At 36.8% G+C, this 21,045-nt stretch overlaps 1 protein-coding gene across 4 annotated transcripts in view; it reads right to left on the bottom strand.

The window, feature by feature from the left end:
• The window catches only part of PPME1 (protein phosphatase methylesterase 1), a 62,493-nt gene that overhangs the window by 19,245 nt on the left and 22,203 nt on the right, over positions 1-21,045 (bottom strand). For all 4 annotated transcript variants that reach the window (XM_005867079.2, XM_014540423.1, XM_014540424.1 and 1 more), the window contains exons 2-7: positions 19,183-19,276; positions 18,547-18,639; positions 11,139-11,196; positions 10,335-10,386; positions 5,618-5,772; positions 3,956-4,046 (exon numbers count right to left, since the gene is read on the bottom strand). In XM_005867079.2, the coding sequence (XP_005867141.1) occupies positions 3,956-4,046; positions 5,618-5,772; positions 10,335-10,386; positions 11,139-11,196; positions 18,547-18,639; positions 19,183-19,276 (543 nt within the window). The remainder of the gene's footprint in view (positions 1-3,955; positions 4,047-5,617; positions 5,773-10,334; positions 10,387-11,138; positions 11,197-18,546; positions 18,640-19,182; positions 19,277-21,045) is intronic.

Here is a 21,045-nt window from a genome sequence, read left to right on the forward strand (position 1 = left end):
TACATGTACACTGATAGTCCGACAGAAAACTTTATGACTGCGTTTGATATTATCAGTGGGACTTTTGCTGCTGCATCGCTGATGACAGAGATTTTACATCAGGTTTATATTTCGTGACCTTCAGAGATATGCATGAGCTCCTACTTTCATCCGTCAGGCTACTCCTATTATGAGACTTAACAAAATTCATCACTGAGAACAAAGATTCACAAGCATATGTGGATGAAAACATGAAGAGTAACGCTGTTGCAAAGTTTTTTAAACAGAAAAAATTTTCTGGAATGGCATTCCAAGTCCTCAGTAGTTCATTTTCGACACTATTGAAATTGCTCTTCCCCTCTCTCGTCAATCCATGTCTATGGTCTTTAAGATAACTTGTTATGTAAAATTATTTATTTATCTAAGATGCACCTACACTGAATTTATCTGAAAAATAAAAAAGTCGATATTAAGAAAAAAGATTGTAAATGGAAGATTATAAGAGAGGGTTTCGCGTGCCAGCAAACGTTACTGGTGTGCCATGTTTGGCACGCGTGCCAGGGGTTGCCCACCCCTGGTTTAGGGCTATTGTAGTTTGGTTTTTAATATAAAATTATGTTTTAGTTTTAGATAATTCCCAAAGGTACCTGATCTCTGAGATTTTTTTTTTTTGCAAGGTCACCTCTATCATGTCAATTCTAATGATCATTTCTTAGCCCTCATCTTGGGTGATCTCTCAGGATTATTTGACACAAATGCTCTCTCCCTCCTTCTAGAAACATTTACTAGACTCCCCCAGTTTTCCTTTTATCTCACCAACTGTGCCTTTGCAGTTTCCTTTGTTCAATCTTCCCCCACTTTCCAAGCTCTAAATATTGGCTAGTACCCCAAGGATCAGTTCTTGGATCTTTTTTCTATCAACATCAAATCCCTCGGCGATTACATTCAATCTTTTGGTTTTGAATACTATCAATACCAGGAGTGGGGAACCTTTTTTCGGCCAAGAGCAATTGGATATCTATATATATAAAAGCCTAAGCGACCATTATGACTGGTCGACCAGTCGCTATGATGCGCACTGACCACCAGGGGGCAGACACTCAACGCAGGAGCTGCCCCCTGGTGGTCAGTGCACTCCCACAGCAGGAGCGCTGCTCAGCTGACCAGCATGAGTGGGGCCGGGATGAGCAGCAGTGGCTCCTCCCCAGATCCCCGCAGGCCATGCCAAGGGACCCCACCGGTGCACAAATTCGTGCACCAGGCCTCTAGTAAGTTATAAACTCAATTCAGATATCCAGCAGAGTATAAAATAAAATTAGCAAATATTTCATAGTACTCTGATTCTCAGACTCAGAAAGTGGGATCTATAAATCAGTGGCTTTCATAGAACCCAGAACATTTTCACACTGAATATACAAAAATCTTATCCTATCCAATTTCTGCCACTAGAATCAAGACTCTATCTCAAGCATGTCAAACTCACGGCCCGCAGGCCACATATGGCCCACAACAAATATTTTTGTGGCCCAGCCAAAATAACAGTATGTAAGAAACGTTTTAATAAAAATTTTGTAACTTAATTTTTACAATATCCTGCTTACATAATTTTTAATAACGAACTACAGCGTTCGCTAATGACTGATTACTATAATTGTGTTGCATTCATTTCCCTTACACGCCTTAGGCGCACCATTTCTCTCCACTAATACTAGCAGCGAGTATTTTAGCAGCCGATTGCCACGTCATTAGTCTTGTACTGACTTGTTTGGTGTGCACAACAGGAAATATTTTGCTTTCGGAGAACAAGAAAAATAGGTTTATTTGCATTATGCTTATTAATTTGTGTAGTTATTCAGTGTCTGGTAAGTTCATGTTCAAAAAAAATATTAATTTTTATTAAAATGTTCTATTCTTTTATGTCAACTATTACTCATTTATTTCAGCCCTTTGTATTCAGCATGTCTCTCTCGAAATAAACCTGTTTCTATGAAAATTGAAGCTTTTGTTTTTTTGCGGCCCACATAAACTTAAACCTTGTTTATCTGGCCCGTGTTAGCCTTTGAGTTTGACATGTTTACTCTGTCTCCTTTAGGAGGTCTGCCATGATTCCCAGGCTGAATTGGATACCTATCTTCGGTACCTCCTGTGATCCTTCATTGTATTGTTTATGTATTTACTTACTGATGTTGGTATCCCCAACAAGTAAATACATAAGAACTAAGTTTACCGGTAATTATCAGGTACTGACACATCTTAGGTACTTAAAAAACATTTACTGAATAAATTTAAAGTTATTTGGAATAATTTTCTCACTGGTTGCTACTGGGGAAGCAGGCAGCATACTCAAGCTACATGTTGAGCTGGCAGCAGCTGCATTCTCAATGCTGTGACTGCTCAAGATGGAGAGATCTTTGATGCTTCTGAGAGAGCGGTAGCATGAACACAAAAGGTAAAAGTGCCCTCACTAAACACACACATCATTCTGGCAAGCCATATTTGGCATGAGACCCTCTGTCCTAGGTAAAATCCCTTAAGATATATTTACCAGGTCCTTAATTTCCATTTGACATCTCTGATTCAGTTAATAGATATGTTCTGCCTGTTAGAGCAGCCAGCAATATGCTATATGAAAGTACAAAAGAAATAGACAATAGCCGCTGTCCTTATGATGCAGGAAGGGCATTAAGGCAGAAATGAAAATTAACAATATAAGCATATCCCTTGCGGGAGGACTAGAAGCCTTAAGGGGTAAACAGTACAAAATAATTCAGATTTAAAGGTGTCAAGCAGTTTTACTGAGGCAGTGATCTATGTGGTTTGGAGGAGTTAGAGAAAGGGTTCGGAAAGGGTACTGGATATGAATTTTGAATAGGTAGGAAGATGGGATATTGAAGATGTTTTATCTGAAGACTAATCTCTCTGGGGGAGCAGTGATTTACTTATCTTTGAATCTTCACCGTTTAGCACAAAGTGTTTAATAAATATTTAATCAAATAATTGAAGTAATAAATTAATGACTGAATAGCCTTTACTTAAGTGAAAGTCATAGACAATTCTGTCAGTGATTTTTATGAAAACCATTTACCCAAAGGGTTTTTACTTATCCAAATAAACTGAGAAAGGAATCCACACCTATCTTTTGTTTCTCCATCATTTTCTCTGGAACACAGAAAGTGATTCTATAACCTTGGAGCAATAGAGGTGGAAGAGGTCTTAGAGCAGGGGTGGGCAAACTTTTTGACTTGCGGGCCACAATGGGTTCTTAAACTGGACCGGAGGGCCGGAACAAAAGCATGGATGGAGTGTTTGTGTGAACTAATATAAATTCAAAGTAAACATCATTACATAAAAGAGTACGGTCTTTTTTTTTTTTAGTTTTATTCATTTCAAACGGGCCGAATCCGGCCCGCTGGCCGTAGTTTGCCCACGGCTAGTCTAAACTCTCACCTTAGAAATGGGAACAGTTAGACAGCAGGTGATGCATAATTACTAAGATGTAGGAGATACTATAGTATATTAGAAAAAGGGTAGATTTTATGCAACTGAGACAAGTCTGAAGCATTTAAAACATTTTTTAAAATTCTGCTCTTTATATGATTTTACCCATGATACTACAATAAAGCTAAGACATGGAATTATTCCTTTAAACTTTGGTACTTTAGTTGATGAAAAAGGAAAGCTCCAGCCTAACATTTAAAATACACACAATAGCCCTAACCGGTTTGGCTTAGTGGATAGAGCATCGGCCTGTGGACTGAAGGGTCCCAGGTTCGATTCCAGTCAAGGGCATGTACACCTTGGTTGCGAGCACATCCCCAGTAGGGGGTGTGCAGGAGGCAGCTGATCAATGTTTCTCTCTCATTGATGTTTCTAACTCTAACCCTCTCCCTTCCTCTCTGTAAAAAATCAATAAAATAATTTTTTTTTTAAATTAAAAAAATAAATAAAATACACACAATATAGATTTATGGATTACCTCCATTCAATGGCATTCTCCAGAGACTTGAAGGTTTTAGGACGACCACGTAAGAAATTCTGCATGCTATTAAGAGCATCCATGGCTGTACCTAGATGTTAAACAAAAATTTTAACCATAGCACTTAACATTTCCAAGCATTTACACTTACTGGGGAAATACACACATCTGCCTTCAAAGACAGCAGAATTCAGTGATGCTTGGGGAAAAAAAGATGCAGTTTAAGAAAATTCAGAAGATTGATGGGATAGCCAGGTTCCAAGATGGCCTCCAGTGATTTCTGCTTCCTGGTATTCACTCCTTCCTGTAGTATCCCGACAATGAAAAGGGCTGACTTATATATGTAATAGTGTGACTTCTGAGACTGGGTCATAGAAGACATGGCAGTTTCTTTTTAAATGTTAAATAAAATTATGGGATATACATACAAATAAAATATTATGCAGCCATAAAAGATGTTTATGAAGAGTTTCTTATGTCATGGAGAATGATTAGGTAATGTGGGGTGTTGGTGACATGAATGTAGGTGTAAAAAAAAAGTTCCAGTCACAAAATAAGTAAGTCCTGGGGATACAATGTATAGCATGACTACCTACACTAATAAAAGAGAAAGATGCAAATTGACCATACCTCCGCGACGCTCACCAGCCAACCAGGAGTATGCAAATTAACCCAATAAAGATGGCGAGTTAATTTGCATACACAGGCACCGAGTGGCCGGGGGCGGGATGCTTGTGTCATCGCCATGGCAATGATGCAGGTGTTCCACACCACCCCAGCCCCTCAGGGCCCCGGGGCAGCATGGGAAGGCGGAAAGGTGGCTCCGGGCCAGAGCAAAGGCAGAAAGGTGGCTCCAGCCGGAGCGAAGGCGGTGCCGGCAGCCAGGGGAAGGAAGGCCCATTCTTGCACGAATCTCTGTGCATCGGGCCTCTAGTAGTTAATAATACTGTATTATATATTTGAAAGTTGCAAAGAGAATAAATCTTAAAGTTCTCATAACAAGAAAAAAAAATTGTAACCGTGTGGTGATGAATATTAATTAGACATATTATGGTGATCATTGTGCAATATATACAGAGTGGGACAAAAAGATTTATAGTCATGAGGATGCGAAACACAGAGTTTATTCTTTTTTTTTTAAGTTGGTCCACTCTTACTTTATTAAATAAAGATATTTTCTTGGCAGAACCATAGCTACTTGTTGGGGTCCTGCCCCAGGAGGTCCAGGGGTTCCCAAAGGTGTGGACGGAGTCGGCGAAGAAGGAATGACACGGAGACAGCATTCAGTTGATCAGCAGCCTAGCCAGATTCTCTAGCCAGGATCTCCAGCCAAGTTCTGTCCACAGAGTTTATTCTTGTAATATTATTTATTATTATATTAATTTCTATATGAACTGTAAACCTACTTTTGCTCCACCCTGTACATATACCAAATCATTATATTGTACAGCTGAAACTAATACAAAGTTATATGTCCATTATATCCCAATTTAAAAAAACACTTGGAATGCCTTTGCCACAAAATAACATAAAAGATATAAAAGACAAAGGGACATAATTCAAGATGAGTGAAATCAATAATAAGTTAAAACATGATAATAATCTACCAGGATGGGCTCTTATACTCTAAGATTTTGAATGGGTTAGCACAAGAAAACTTACCTTCCACAACATCAATCACGCATAGACCCAGGAGGCTTGGCACCAGGTTGGATGATGCTGTGTGGACTGCAATAGCTCCACCCATGCTATGTCCAATCAGCATAATTGGAGGAGGGAGGTCCCCATACATGGCTTCAATTACATTGCCAACATCTCTGCAAAAAGAAGGAAAGAAAGCTGGGAATGCTCTCTGACAACTCAAAAATAGTTTTCTTTCTTAACTCCTTCCTTTGGTCTGTAACTAACAGGCCTAGGCCTGTAAAGGTCTATTGAGTCATCTCGCAAACGTAACTATGCAAAATTCCTAACATGTCCCCAGTATTTGTACACATAGCCACATACCTGGCTCTTATGACAAATGACAGTTTAAGGACTAAGAACCCAAATATTTTTACTTTCCTTTATATAACACTTTCACTGTTTCACGCAGTTAGTACTATTACATAATCACACATCTTTAGTTTAAACCTAAGCTTGAAACTCTGCACAAATCATTTAACTACTCTATGCTTTAGTTTCCCCATCTATAAAACAAAAAAACAACTTTATTAAGCATTACAATGTAGTGAAGTTTGGAGTCACAAGATGAATTACAGCCCAAGTCTATTTTTTACTACATGGACTTGGATTAGTTATTTAACCTGTCAGAGTTAAATAACTGAAGATAAGGATATCATTTACTATTCTGATTGCTGTGAGAATTAACTGAATGAATGTAAAAATACTTTGAAAAAAGTAAAGTACTATACAAATGTTAATTATTATTTGTCATGTAAAGTTGTTTGAAGTATGAACATAAATGTAAGTACAGTGTACTGAGAAACTTGAAAGGTGTTTATATTTTTATTGGCTTCTGTCCTAGCCTTTAATTACGAGTAGGTCTGTTTAACAAAGTCAAACCTTACAGCTTTGAAAATGAGAACTAAAGTAGGAATTTTGGCTTTTATTTGGGACAGGCCTTCTTTGTTATAGCAATAGTTTAAGTATGGTATATTTCTAGGAACCACTGGCTCTACTGTCTTCTTTTGTGAGTGGCTGAGTCAATCAAGTTCAAAAGACAGTTTTGCCTTGCTTAGTCTCCACAGTATTCAGAATACCAAAGGTAAATGTCATTATTTCTAAAGGAATTAATCTTAAAAAATTCATACAACAATACAAATGTCAATACGGTAGCTGCAGTATCTGCAGATAATCTGAATGGGAGATAAGGAGGCCACCCAATTTTATAACTGAAAATAATGGAGTTAAATTTAAGGCTAAAATTTTGAGTTAGTAACAGATATAATTAAATAAATAAAAGATATAATAAATAAAAGATATAATTAGTAAAATAAAAGGATGCTATAGAATTTGAATTCAGGTCTCCTTAAAATACTAAGTTGAAGGGTTCTATGATAGCTGCTTCATGCATGAAGGTGGATAGGGTCTGAAACAAACCAACTTAATATTGTATCTAAGCTTAGGAAAGGAATATTTCATACAGATAAAAGTTGGTTATGATCAATCCCTTGATCATCTATCACCAGGAGAAATGTATCCTTATTAAAGTTAGGCAAAGTATTCAGTCACCAAGATTAGAGCCTTGAGACATGTCCTGAAATTTCAGAGAAATAAAATAAAAATGAAGTAGAGATTAACTACAAATCTAGTCTATAACTGGATGTACCATAATTTTGGTAGTAGCTCTCTAAGGAGATTCTATCATACTTATTAATACCAGGTTCATTTCCTGAAAAGCAGTATAGCATATCACAGACATAACAGAAAAAGAATATCACAGTGACCTGAGCTCAAATCTCGGCTCTTCTACTTTCAGTGGAGTTGCATCTTATGTAGGGTATAGGTTCTAAAGGGGAAAATCATGCTGTCAGTACTACTTGAAAACCCCACTAATCACCCATTAAGTATACACCCATTTTGGGATTTTTGTTTCACAGAATTATTGAATTCAGAAATCATATAAATGTTTTACTGTTTAGTCTATTTCAGCAAGAATCCAACTTATTGGCCATAATCAGTTCTACATGATTTTAATCATTTATTTTCTCTTTAACTTTATTGTACCAGTTATCAACTTATTATCTCTCAGCCCCAATTCACCTTTCATTGCATGTTCTGCACAACTGGACCTGAGGCCTTAAAATGTTTTTCCCTTGCCAGCTGACAAGACATTAAGCTGTGTCAGTAGATGACATAGGAGAGACGTTGCAGAAAGAAAGGGTTTTGTTCCTGATTCATGGGTGTTTTCTTCACAAACTCCTATAACTTGCACTTCCCCAGCACCCAGGTCCTGCAGCACAGGAAACCCCCAGCTCCTGCACCACAAACAGTTTCCCCAGTGCCCAACTTCTCCAGCACTCCAACCCCCATTCCCAATGTTTTTCTTTCCAAGCTTTATTGAGGTATAATTGGTATACAAAGAAGTGGTACATAATTAATATACACAATTTGGTAAGGCTGTATATATGTGTGTGTGTGTATGTGTGTATGTGTGTGTGTATATATATATACACACACACATACACACAATCCATCACCTCCAAAAGTTTCCTTGCATCACTTTAAAAATATATATTTATTTATTAAATTGATTGGGGTGACATTGGTCAACATGAACATATATGTTACAAGATCTGTATTTGCACCATATGCCCACTACCCAAAGTCAAATCTTCTCCTGTCACCTTATATTAGGACCCTCCTTGCATCACTTTTGTGTGTGTGTTAAGAACACTTAACATAAGATCTACTCTCTTAAACTTTTTATACAATGTTTTTATTGATTTTAGAAAGAGAGAAAGGGAGAGGAAAAGAGAGAAACATTGGTGAGGAACATTGATCAGCTGCCTCCTGCATGCCCTCTAGTGGGGAATGAGCCCACAACCTGAGCATGTGCCCTGACCCGAAATAGAAAGAGACCTCTTGGTACATGGACCGAAGCTCAACCAATTGAGCCACGCCAGCCAGGGTACCCTCTTAATCTTTTAAGTACATAATATCTTACTGATAACTCCTCTCCCTCTCCTCTCCCTTCTCTCTCTCTCTCTCTCTCTCTCTCTCTCTCTCTCTGTCTCTCTGCCAAACACTATAGTTGAATGATCACAATTGGTCTATTAACTGTGATCTCATATAGTTATTCAACCTATCTGAACTAGTTTCTTCACTGGTAAAAAAGTGATAATATCTACATTACAGAGTTAATAATGTAGACACATTTAAATAACTTAAATAAATTGTTTATTCTTAATAAATGCTTATTTTACACTTAATGAAGCCTGGCAAATAGAAAGGGCACAAACAGCATCTATTATCAACAACAAAATGATGGCCACATGAGTTTGGGTTCTAAAGGAAAAACAGTTTACTCTTGGATTAAAGTTGTTAAAGTAGGGACAATATATTTTTGGCCAAAGTTGGTCAACTACTTGAGAAGACATATTAAGTACATGACAGAGTATGTATAAAAGCAGGGTCATAAGAATTCTGCTTACAATACAAGATAGTAATTCCAAAACACTAGTCCTATATCAGATTCCTCAATAGAGCTTTATCAAAATGCTAGAGGCCCAGTGCACAAAATTTGTGCACAAGGGGGAGAGGTTCCTCAGCCTGGCCTGCGCCCTCTCGCAATCCAGGACCCCTCAGGGGATGTCCGACTGTCGGTTTACAGGCCTAAACCGGCAATCGGACATCCCTCTTGCAATCTGGGATGCTGCATGCACCAGTGACTATACTTTTCATACAGGTGAAAGGCATCTTGCTGTTGTATGGGCAGCTATATTTTTTTGCCCTGATTATAAAAAATAGTACATAACATGATCCTTCTGAGGCAGTAGTACCATTTTCGCCATCTTATGGATGGAAAAACTGAAGCAGAGAGAAGTTAAGTAATTGGCTTTGTCACACAGTTATAAGTGTCAGAATCAGGGCTGACCACAAAATGTGCATGTCATCGCTGCATCATCCTGTTGTTTCAGTGTTACTTGCCAGGTTTTAATTTTTAAATCTAAGAGACTGTTCCTAATATAGAGGATAGGGTTCCTAGGCCTGGCCGGAGATCAGGGACCCGCCCCCCGCTGACAGGTCATTCCGCCATTCAGTTGATTTGCATATTAAGGTTTTATATAGATAAATGCCCAGATTGCACTGGTAGAAGCACTAATTCAGTAGGGTGAAGTAGGGCCAAATCATCTGTATTTTAATCACTTGTCAGGTGATTTTGAAGAGTGACCAGGTTTGAGAGCTACTGTATATACTACATTTATTTTTTACTTTAAGGCCTAGGATATAACTATTTTTTCTTAAGACTCTGTTTCTGTCTTACTACAAAGCTGGACAAAGAATATGGGCAAGATATCTTAAGAACATTTCACAGGGCCTCTTATAGAGAACTACTTTCCAAGCATGGGTCCCCAATCGATATCCAGATTCTATTCAACAATGTCAACAAAAGAAAACTTTTCAAAAGCCAATACAAACTAAACTGTACCTCGAAGAATTTTCAAGTGCTTTATGTATGACCATCACATTGAATATACCAAGAAAGATGAATGTTTAAATAGATTAAATAGTAAGGAGACACCAGATATAAGTAAAAAAGAATAGAGCATTTACTAATTATTGTCCAACAATCTCACCAGGAGAGTGATAAAGGTACGCTACTCTTTATGATAGTAATGAAAGCTAGGTGATGTATAAACAATATTAGATTACTTACTTTGCCATTGTTTCTGCAGACAGATCTTCAGAATTCTTGACTTTTGTTTCACCTAAAAAAAAGCAACCCACTGTATTTTAAAAATAAAACTCCCAAGGATAGAAATTATAAATGCAAGAGTATTCTCTTTAAAAAATCTCACCTTTGGACAACGAAATGGAGACTTTATACTTATATAAGGTGGACTTAGCAAAATTTTGTGTTGCATGCACATCTTTATAGTTGGATACCCTAAGGATGATAATTACAGTAGTCTAAAAGTGAGTTATTCACATTCCTTATATATTACCAGCATCCAAATCTGGTTACATTAAAGGACATTTTCTTAGCTAAGCAACAACAAATGTGTGTGTGTGTGTGTGTGTGTGTACTTGTAAAATATTTATAAAAACTGCAAGCTAGAACTTCCCTCAAAATGCCCAAATGGAAAGACCAGGTTATTTGACGGCCACACAGAAATTTGTAATATTTAACACTGCTCAAAGGGCTTGGCAAATATGCCATTCAGTCAAAACTAATTAAGAATTTCACCCACCCTGGCTGTTGTGCTTAGTGGTTGGAGAATCAGGCCATGCACCAAAGGGTCAGAGGTTCGATTCCCGGTCAAGGGTTGCGGGTTTGATCCCCGCCCCAGTCAGGTTGCATGTGGGAGGCAACCAATCGATGTGTCTCTCTCACATCAGTATTTCTCTCCCTCTCCTTTCCCCTCCCTTCCTCCCTTCCTGTCTCTAAAAATCAATGGAAAAAAAACAAGTGAGGATTAACAAAAAAATAATTTAAAAAAAGAAAAAGAACTTCACTCACCATGACCTCGCAGATCCAAAGCTACAATCCTACATTGAACCCTGCTAATGATTGCTGCCTAGGAGGAAAAGGAAATGTAGTAAGATACATCTGGATTAGCAAAATTTTCCCATTACCAATAACTTTATTGAATGACCTGCCATCAGAATTCGAGGATCTCAGGACAACTGAAATAAAACTTTCCAATTTTAAGCAAAAATTTTTAAATGACAATTTTCTGCTTTTATGGTGCATATAATGGTTTCATCCCAACTTCAAAATATAACTTTCTCTACTTGGATCCCTTCATAAACCTTAACTCTTCCTAGCTTTTCATGAAACACAGAGTGAGCATCTCTAAGCAATGATCCTCTGTATTCTATTAACTATGATTTTCATCCATATTCCTTGGTTATCTTTTCCCTACTTTGGAAGGGAGATTCCCTAGATAAGGACCATGAGTCAGTTAATATCTTGGTTCAGGATATCACACAAAGTAATATTCAGATCATGAAATAATCCTGAAAGCAGTACAAGTCATAAAACCTGCCAAAGATTCACTTTCAATGCAGGAGTACACACAAGCTTGTATTGCAGTTAAATAAAAATATATTTTGAAAAGAACATATATGCATAGCCCATGGACATAAACAGTGCAGTGAAAGCTATAGGAGAGGGGGCAGGGACTGGGTGGAGGTGGGCAAAGAGGGGGAAATGGAGGACATCTGTAATAGTGTCTACAATTTAAAAAAAAAAGAAATCATAATATCCTAGGGAGTTATAATTTTAGAGTTTTAGATACTGTAAACATCTAAAACTGAATGCCTGAGTAAAGCACTTTATCAAGAACTGCACATCTTTTGTTTATTCTCACAACCACTCTATTAAATAGATGGTATTATATCCATTTTACAGATTAAGAAACTAGAGCTTGGTAGATTAAGCTGTTTTGAGATTTAAACCTCAGTCTGTTTGAAATGAAAGCTTCTTAAAATTTTTGCTGTTATTATTTGTATACATGTGCCATCTCCATTTTTCCTATCTTTAGGATATATTACAATTAAGTAGTCCCATTTGACTTAAATCATCATATGAACAAGAGGATAGCATGTATATTTAATTCTCCATTGTATCCATAGCACCTAGCATAATGTCTTGTACAAAGCAGGGGTTTACCAAGCATTTGCTGATTGGCTAATCTTGTAAAAGAGTGAACTCTCATTTTCCTATCTTGAGTAACCCATCACAATACCTGAGATATAGAATATACCTAGTAAATATTTGCTAACATAAATTGAATTAATTGAAAGAAGCAAAAGAAATCAGCAGACACTGCAGATTCAATTCTTGGCTTTAATCAATTCACACTTGTTTGGTCCCAGACCCCTTAGCAGTGGTTCTCAACCTTCCTAATGCCGCGACCCTTTAATACAGTTCCTCATGTTGTGGTGACCCCCAACCATAAAATTATTTTCGTTGCTACTTCATAACTGTAATGTTGCTACTGTTATGAATCGTAATGTAAATATCTGATATGCAGGATGTATTTAGGTGACCCCTGTGAAAGGGTCATTCGGCCCCCAAAGGGGTCGTGACCCACAGGTTGAGAACCGCTGCCTTAGAGGTACCAAAACTGAAAACAACTGGAGGCTGGCAAAATGTAGCCTGCTGAGGCTGCATGTATCAATGAGCTCCAACTGCTCCTCTGCTCTCTCAGCCAAACTTCAATTTCTGCTTAGTTCTGGATTTTCCCACAGCAATTATGCCAGTCTGTTATACCCATTACTTACTAATGGAGAAGTCTATAGAAGCCCTAAGTATTGTATTATCCACTACATATGATAAACTTGATTACAACAACTATAGTAATAAATAATTTACTGAATATAAACAAGGAATAAATAATTCTGAAAAATTAATTTTCTAGAAACCTAAAGCTTACCCTTTAAAACACCATAATTCCCCTCTCTTAGTTATCATCCTTTAATAAATAATGATCACACACACACACACGTATGCCTTGGTGTTTTTGTTGTTGTTTTTCCTGTTACAAAAGCCAAAGTAGAAATGCTTTCTCTTGACAGTTAATAGAACTTGTTCAGGTGAATCTCTGGGGTCCCCCCCCAAAAACCCACAAAACATTTAATGCAAAAGGGTTTCTACTCAGGTCCAGAAATTTTACAGAATGATAGATAAGGAACTTTAGGGTATAGTCACAATTAAATCCTACAACATGCACTATGCTGGAACACTACCAAGATGATGCTCCCCTTCCTCTGTAGAGGTCCTTGTCTGCTTTGAAATAGTCCCAATCTTTAGAAGTTCTGCCTCATGTGTCTCAAAAATATGCCTCTATGGTTTCTGCCCTGAGTCTGTACTCTTAGGCAGTGCAGCACTGGTCTTCAGAGAAACATGACACTGGAGGCAGACAGAGGTAGGTTTAAGTTCTGGTGCAGTGAATGGCTGTTATTTCTCTAAATTTTAATGTTCTCACCTGCCTACCCTCACAGAAATATAAAAAGAATTAAATGGGAACATGTAGGTAAGCACTTATCACAGTACCTGGCACATAATAAATGTTTAAAAGTTGTGGCTGATTTTTTAAAAAAATCAGTTGAAAGCAAATATTATGCCTCCCATGTCTTTGCTTTTCTTAGGCCAAACATTCAGTTGAATGCTATGGTTTCTAATCCTGGCTGGGCAAGTTTGTTTGCCAATCTCCTCTTAACTTGTGGGATAGAGAACTGAATACAATCTTTGAATTCAACTTTGGAAATTAATGTAAACTTTTCCCTTTAAAAACAGTGTACATGCCCTAACCTGTTTGGCTCAGTGGATAGAGCGTCAGCCTGCAGACTCAAGGGTCCCAGGTTCGATTCTGGTCAAGGGCATGTACCTTGGTTGCGGGCACATCCCCAGTAGGGCATGTGCAGGAGGCAGCTGATCGATGTTTCTCTCTCATCGATGTTTCTAACTTCTCTATCCCTCTCCCTTCCTCCTTTAAAAACAGTGTACATTAAAGAAAAAAACAATCTTTAAGTTATAAAATAAAAAACATACAACTGAAAGAAAACCTAGAAAATAGAAAAACAGAAAGAAAGCTTTTCCCATACTGTCCAGAATTATTTTAAAAGGTTGTATATTTTGTCTTATAGGTACATACAGTTTATTTAACCATTTACTTATTGTTGGACATTGGGATTATTAATTTTAGACAAATAGCTTTTCCCATTTTTGGTATTTTTACTTATAAGTACAATTTCTGTGTTAACTGGTATAAATATTTGCTGATTCATCACTGTAAATTACTTTCCAAAAAAGCTCTATTTACAATGCCACCAGCAATGTTTGAAACTTTCGTTTTCTAAGTATCTTTGCCAACAGAGGATTTAAAAAATATATATATTAATTTGATATTTAAAACAATACCTTTTATGAATCATATCTAATTACTAGTGAGGATAAACATTCTGTTTGCTCTTCATGAACTATTTCTTCCTGCCCTTTGGCCTCATGTCTCCTGGAGTTTGTAATTTTTCTAACACGTTATACAACTTCTTTATGTATCAGTTATATGTAAATGACTTACTGACATTTGATGAAGCCTTTAGGAAAATTACATACTTTTCTGCTTTCTTGAATAAGAGACAATGAACAGAATTTAACCTTTTAATTGTTAGGAGTTGGTATTAACTTATTCAAGGAAGAACTACTGAGCATCAACTCCATGCCAGGCTCTGTGTGCTAGACCTATAGGGTGAATAAGGCACAGATCTGCTCTCAAGGTTCTCATGATTTAGCATCAATCACAGTTGTTCATCTCTTCCTTTGGCTGCCAATATACTTGTCCTCCTGCTATGCAAGGGCCTTTTTGCTTCTATTTTATTGCCTTTTTTACCAAATATCATCTGGGCAAAGATCTCAGGGAAAATCTGCCTCTCAGGATGATGAAGCACTTGAGCTTATTCCTGCTATTCGCCACAGCTGCCTTCTGGATTCACAGACACAATTCAAAGCACAATCTCATATCAATGCATTCAGTGGGCTGGTACTCTGCAGGAATAACAACAAAAAAGGGCAGGCAAATTTAACCAGCCAAGTCCAAGCTATTATTAAGTCAATTGAGTGGTAGAGAATTCCCTTGGTTACACAAGTAAACCAGGTAAGCAACTGGGACACAGTGATTTATCTACAAAAGGAGTTTCACAAAGTGTGAGAATCAGTAGACACTTCAGATTCAATTGTTTCAGAAAAAAAGGAATCAAGTGGTCAAATACATTTAGGAGACATAGTTGAAATTTAATAGACTTCGAAAAACATCCTAAAGGCTTTAATAAAATACTGATATGCAGGATGAATTTCCAAGAGAGAATAAGAAAAGGATATCACATGTAATATTGCTCAAACTCATTTAATCACAAAATCCCAATTTCATTAATTTCTCATGGAATTTGTAATCTGTAGAATATATTTTGGTAAAAGAGATATCTTCTACAATAATAACAAATATAATAATGTCAGCAGCTATTTATCAATCACCTCCTCTATGCCAGGCACTTTCCATGTTATTTCACTGTTCCAATCAATGGATAAAAATATTTAGTATCAATACATGCCAACAAATAGCTTATTATAGTATTTGTACAAGGCTTTATAATCTACAAAGTTTTTATATTCATGATTTCAAATAATCTTCAAAGAAGCCTTGAAGTCTAAAGAGACTGTATTTAGAGAATAAAGGCTTATGTGGCTTGCTCAAGGGCTAAAATAACTTTCACGAGGATGTATTACGAGTACTGGTAAAACTGGAGCTAGAAATCACATCTTCTGAACTCCACTTCATTGTTCCTTCTTTTAGTGTCAAAAGCAATAGCTGTTTTGTGGGAAGTATGTTCTAGCCCTACCTGGATCCCTCATCTCTAAGGATTCTGAATGCTCAAAGCGGTAATGTTACCTCTGATTTTCCACCAGACTATAAGAGAGCTGCTCAAAGTTCAAAGAATACAGTGAAGCCACCTCTAGCCTACATATGTAATTCTTATAAATTTTATAAAACCTTGTAACCCATTAAGAACTATCCTTGGTTTTTCTATCCACAGACTACTTTTTGCCAAATTTCTTATGAGGCGGTCTGGAGTCACTATCCCTAGCAAGTTTCAGTACAGTTATCTGAATGTGACATGACAATTAAGACAGTGCCTCTTTCCTTACAAGTCTTCAACATGTTAGCTGCCCCGTGACAGTGTATTAGCTTAGAGCAGAGCCAGGCAAGTCATGGTACATGAGCCACTTCTGGGGGCTCTGACCTTGGTTCAGGGCAACTGGAGTATATTTTTTTACTATAGCTGCTAGGAAAATGATGCTATTATTTGTTCATTTCAGAAAAACATCCCTGAGCATACAATATGTGCTAGGTAAAAATAAACTATGATCTTTACCTCTAAAAAAGCTTACAATTGACCTAGCCCCTGGTTGGCAAACTACGGCTTGTGAGCCACATGCGGCTCTTTGGCCCCTTGAGTGTGGCTCTTCCTAAGCCTTAGGAGTACCCTAATTAAGTTAATAACAATGTACCTACCTATATAGTTTAAGTTTAAAAAATTTGGCTCTCAAAAGAAATTTCAATCGTTGTACTGTTGATATTTGGCTCTGTTGACTGATGAGTTTGCCGACCACTGCCCTAGTCATTTTTTCTAAGTGGTTAGAGTGTGGGCCTGCAAACTGAAGGGTCGCAGGTTCGATTCCGGTCAAAGGCATGTACCTTGGTTGCAGGCACATCCCCAGTAGGGGGTGTGCAGGAGGCAGCTGATCGATGCTTCTCTCTCATCGATGTTTCTAACTCTCTATCCCTCTCCCTTCCTCTCTGTAAAAAATCAATAAAAATATATTTTTTTAAAAACCAGGTGATATTTGGCCTACCAGAATAAATTCATAATCTCTCTCTCCTGCTCTCCCCTACTTCCCGCCCTTCCACTTTCTAAGAAAAATCAATGGAAAATATATCCTCTAGTGAGGACTAACAAAACAAAACAAAACAAAAAAGCTTATAATCTAGTAGAGGAATGTAAATGTCTAAAGCTATGCTACTAAGAACCTGAAATGTGGCTAGTCCAAATTGAAATGTGCTATAAGTATAAAAGACACACTGGATATCAAAAACAGTATAAAAAATAATGTGAAATATCTCAACAGTAACTTTTAGACTGATTACCTGTGGGAATGATAAGATTTTGGGTACAATGGATTAAGTAAAACATGTTAAAATTAATTTCACCTGTTTCTTTTTAGCTATTTAATATCCCTACTCTGAAATTTAAAATTACATATATGGCTGGCATTATATCTCTATTGGACAACACAGATCTAGACACATGAAAGAGCCTGGCACTTATTGGCAAATCATACAGCTATATCCTAAAGCAAGAGATAGGAAGGAGCAAACAAAGCAGGGGACAAATCATTTAATAACAGTTGAATAAGTACCTATGTGTCAAGAATTGTTTCAAGTAAGACATTACCCTGTTCTCAAGGAATTCATATTCTAAAAGAAGAGACCAGATGGTGATTTTATACTTAATCCCAATAATCCTGCCAGAAGCAAAATGATTATTCGGAAGCCTCTTCAGCTCCACAGTCATCTGGCTCTGGGTACCTAGTGCTGCATTCCCAACTGCTCCCATTTTCTGTCCCTCAGACTCCCTAGTGGTAAATAGAGGACGTATGTATATTTGCTTGATACACATAAGATATGACAATTTTACTTTATATAGGAATATTGCCAGTATCTTCCTTAGCAGTATCTCTCTTTACACATGGACCACCCCACCCCAGAGTCAAGGATATTAGGAAGACCCACAACTAACAGCATTCACACAGATACATATCCTCTATTCTAGACCAGGTTATCATCAACCAAATATTGCTTACTTCCTAATAGCTCACAGGTACCATTAAGTGTAAAGCATTATTTGTAAAAAAGAAGGATTATTTTCCAAATACTTATGGGACATCTCTATGTATAAAGTACAATAGGCTCTATGAGGGAGATAAATAAAAGATAGACATTATCTCTATTTAAAGCACCTCAATAGAATATGTCTGCTTCTCCATTACTTAGATCACTGAAATACAGACCCCCACTTTTGACAAGACACAAATTCCATCCCCCTCATCCCAATGAAATATATGTAAAACATTTTACAAACCGTTTGAAGAAATCATGCACTGAAGCTCACCCCAGTTAAGAACCTTTACCTTAAAGAACAAGTGATATTTGGCCTACCATAGTAAATACAGAATCAACTCACATCCATAACCTTCTTATAATCAAGCCAAAGAGTGAGCAGAGAAGGAAGAGTTAGGCTAGTCAAATTCATCCAAAAGTAAACAATAATTGCATTTATATCAACTTATACTATCAACTACTTACCGTGAACACAGCCCAGGAAAGGGCGGAATGGCCTCCTCCATGCAAAAGGAGTAGGACTGGTCCCTCTGAACCACTCTTATAAACCCGAAAAGAGTATGAATAGTTAAAGATAACATATCTAAACTTTGTTCATTGAAGTTTTTGATTAGTCATAATAATGCTGATTAGAAAACTAACTCATGCAGCATGAAGTTACATGCAAAGTTGCAGACTTCTAAACTTGAGATACTTCAATATAAGTTTCTGTCTTTGAAGCATGAGACCAGTATGACTATTTTATCAATGGGGAAAAAAATGCTTTCCTTTGCGTGAATGAGGGCATAGCCCCGGGTTTCTAGATGCTAAAAACCAGTTCAACTCACTTCACTCATGAAACTTTACCCTGGGCCCTTAGGAAATATACCAGTTTCAGAAATTTAATTCTTAATCCCTTCCCCATGCATTAGACAATTATAGCCACATAAAATATTGGCACTGACTTATAGGTAATAATTCCATGCCACACACAAAAACAGGTGGAGAATAAAAATGAAATAAACAATAGTAATAAAGAACATTTTAGGAACTACTACATAAGTCTTCTACTTAAACAACATTATAAGCTTACTAAAGAATAAGCCATTTTGCAAAGGATATATCCTTGCCAGTTTCATTCTCTACTTCTACATCTTCCATGGACTCAAAGTACTGACTCCAAGATACAGGGGAAAAATCCCGTTTTCTTCCAGGGCTATGGAAATAAAAAGAGGAAGAGAGATTTCAAGTGAAAAATAGTTATGCATTAAATGATTAAAATCTTTTTTTTTTAAATATATCTTTATTGATTTCAGAGAGGAAGGGAGAGGGAAAGAGAGATAGAAACATCAATGATGAGAGAGAATCATTGATTGGCTGCCTCCTGCACGTCCCCTAATGGGGATCGAGCCCGCAACCCAGGCATGTGCCCTTGACCGGAATCGAACCTGGGACCCTTCAGTCCGCAGGCTGATGCTCTATCCACTGAGTCAAACCAGCTAAGGCAATAATTAAAATCTTGATCAAACAAATGCTAAATGTAAATCTGAAAAGAAAATAGCAAGGGTATTTTTTCCTTAAAGATATGAAGAGTTTTCATACACAAAGTATTACACTTAAAATTCAAATATATGTTTATCTTAAAGTTCAAATATATTTTAAGAGTAAAAAAATTTAGGATTTGAGGAAATTAATTAGTATATTTTAATCACAAATGTATTCCGTGTATATACATATCACAAAACCCAGTAGCTCTTTCTCCTATTCTTGGCTATAGACTCATTCTTATCCTCTTAACCTGCTACAATAATTGTTTTGGTCACTTATGCTTCTTCATACCTTTAATCCCTCACATAATTTCACATTTATTATTTCCCAGCCAGTAAATATTCAACCCTTCATAGAAGGCAATATCAATACCTTGAATTTTTAAGAATTTATCCAAATATATGCTCACAAAGAAGTGAAATAACTTATCTATTCAAGGTAGCATCATTTGTAATAGAGAAAAACTGAAAACAACCTAAATATCCATGAACAGGTGAATGATTAAAATAAATTATAAATAAAGAAATAACATTTAGTTGTTAAAAGAAGGAAATATTTATATACTGATAAGATTCTTTATATATGGGGAAGATACACTGTTAAGTAAATAAACAAACATGATGCACATACTACCAATTGGGTAAAAATGGGAAATATGTATAAACTAGAGGCCTGATGCATGAAATTCGTGCAAGAATAGGCCTTCCTTCCCCTGGCTGCCGGCACTGGCTTCCCTCTGGCACCCGGGACCCGGGCTTCCCTCACAGCCCCAGCTTCATCCTGAAGGTTATCTGGTCTAATTAGCATATTATGCTTTTATTATTATAGATATGGTTGCTTATATATGTTTAGTATATTTCTGGAAGAACAGTGATATAACATTGTTGGTATCCTGGGAGATAAGAAGGACAATCTTCAATATATATCCCTTTCTATCTTTTGATTTTTGAACCATGTATTATTAAAAATTGTAAGATTATTTTAAAACAAAAACAACCAATAAATGTCTATTTACAACCTGTCTTCAATCTTGGATGGGACACACGAAAGACATCCTAAGCCTTCCCCTATTTCAGTGATGGCGAACCTATGACACTCGTTTTTTTTGGTTGATTTTTCTTTGTTAAATGGCATTTAAATATATAAAATAAATATCAAAAATATAAGTCTTTGTTTTACTATGGTTGCAAATATCAAAAAATTTCTATATGTGACACGGCACCAGAGTTAAGTTAGGGTTTTTCAAAATGCTGACACGCCGAGCTCAAAAGGTTTGCCATCACTACCCTATTTCCACACCTTCTTCCCAATAATGAAGGAAATTCAGAATTATATTGAAGCATCCATCTTATATAAAAACTGCTGTCTGAAATTTTAACCCTGCTATTTCTGACTTCTGTAAATGCTTGCTGGCTTAAATAATAAGGAAAATAAGAC

The sequence above is a fragment of the Myotis brandtii genome, unplaced genomic scaffold (genome assembly GCF_000412655.1).
Source record: "Myotis brandtii unplaced genomic scaffold, ASM41265v1 scaffold244, whole genome shotgun sequence".
In the NCBI taxonomy this organism is placed as follows: Eukaryota; Metazoa; Chordata; class Mammalia; order Chiroptera; family Vespertilionidae; genus Myotis; species Myotis brandtii.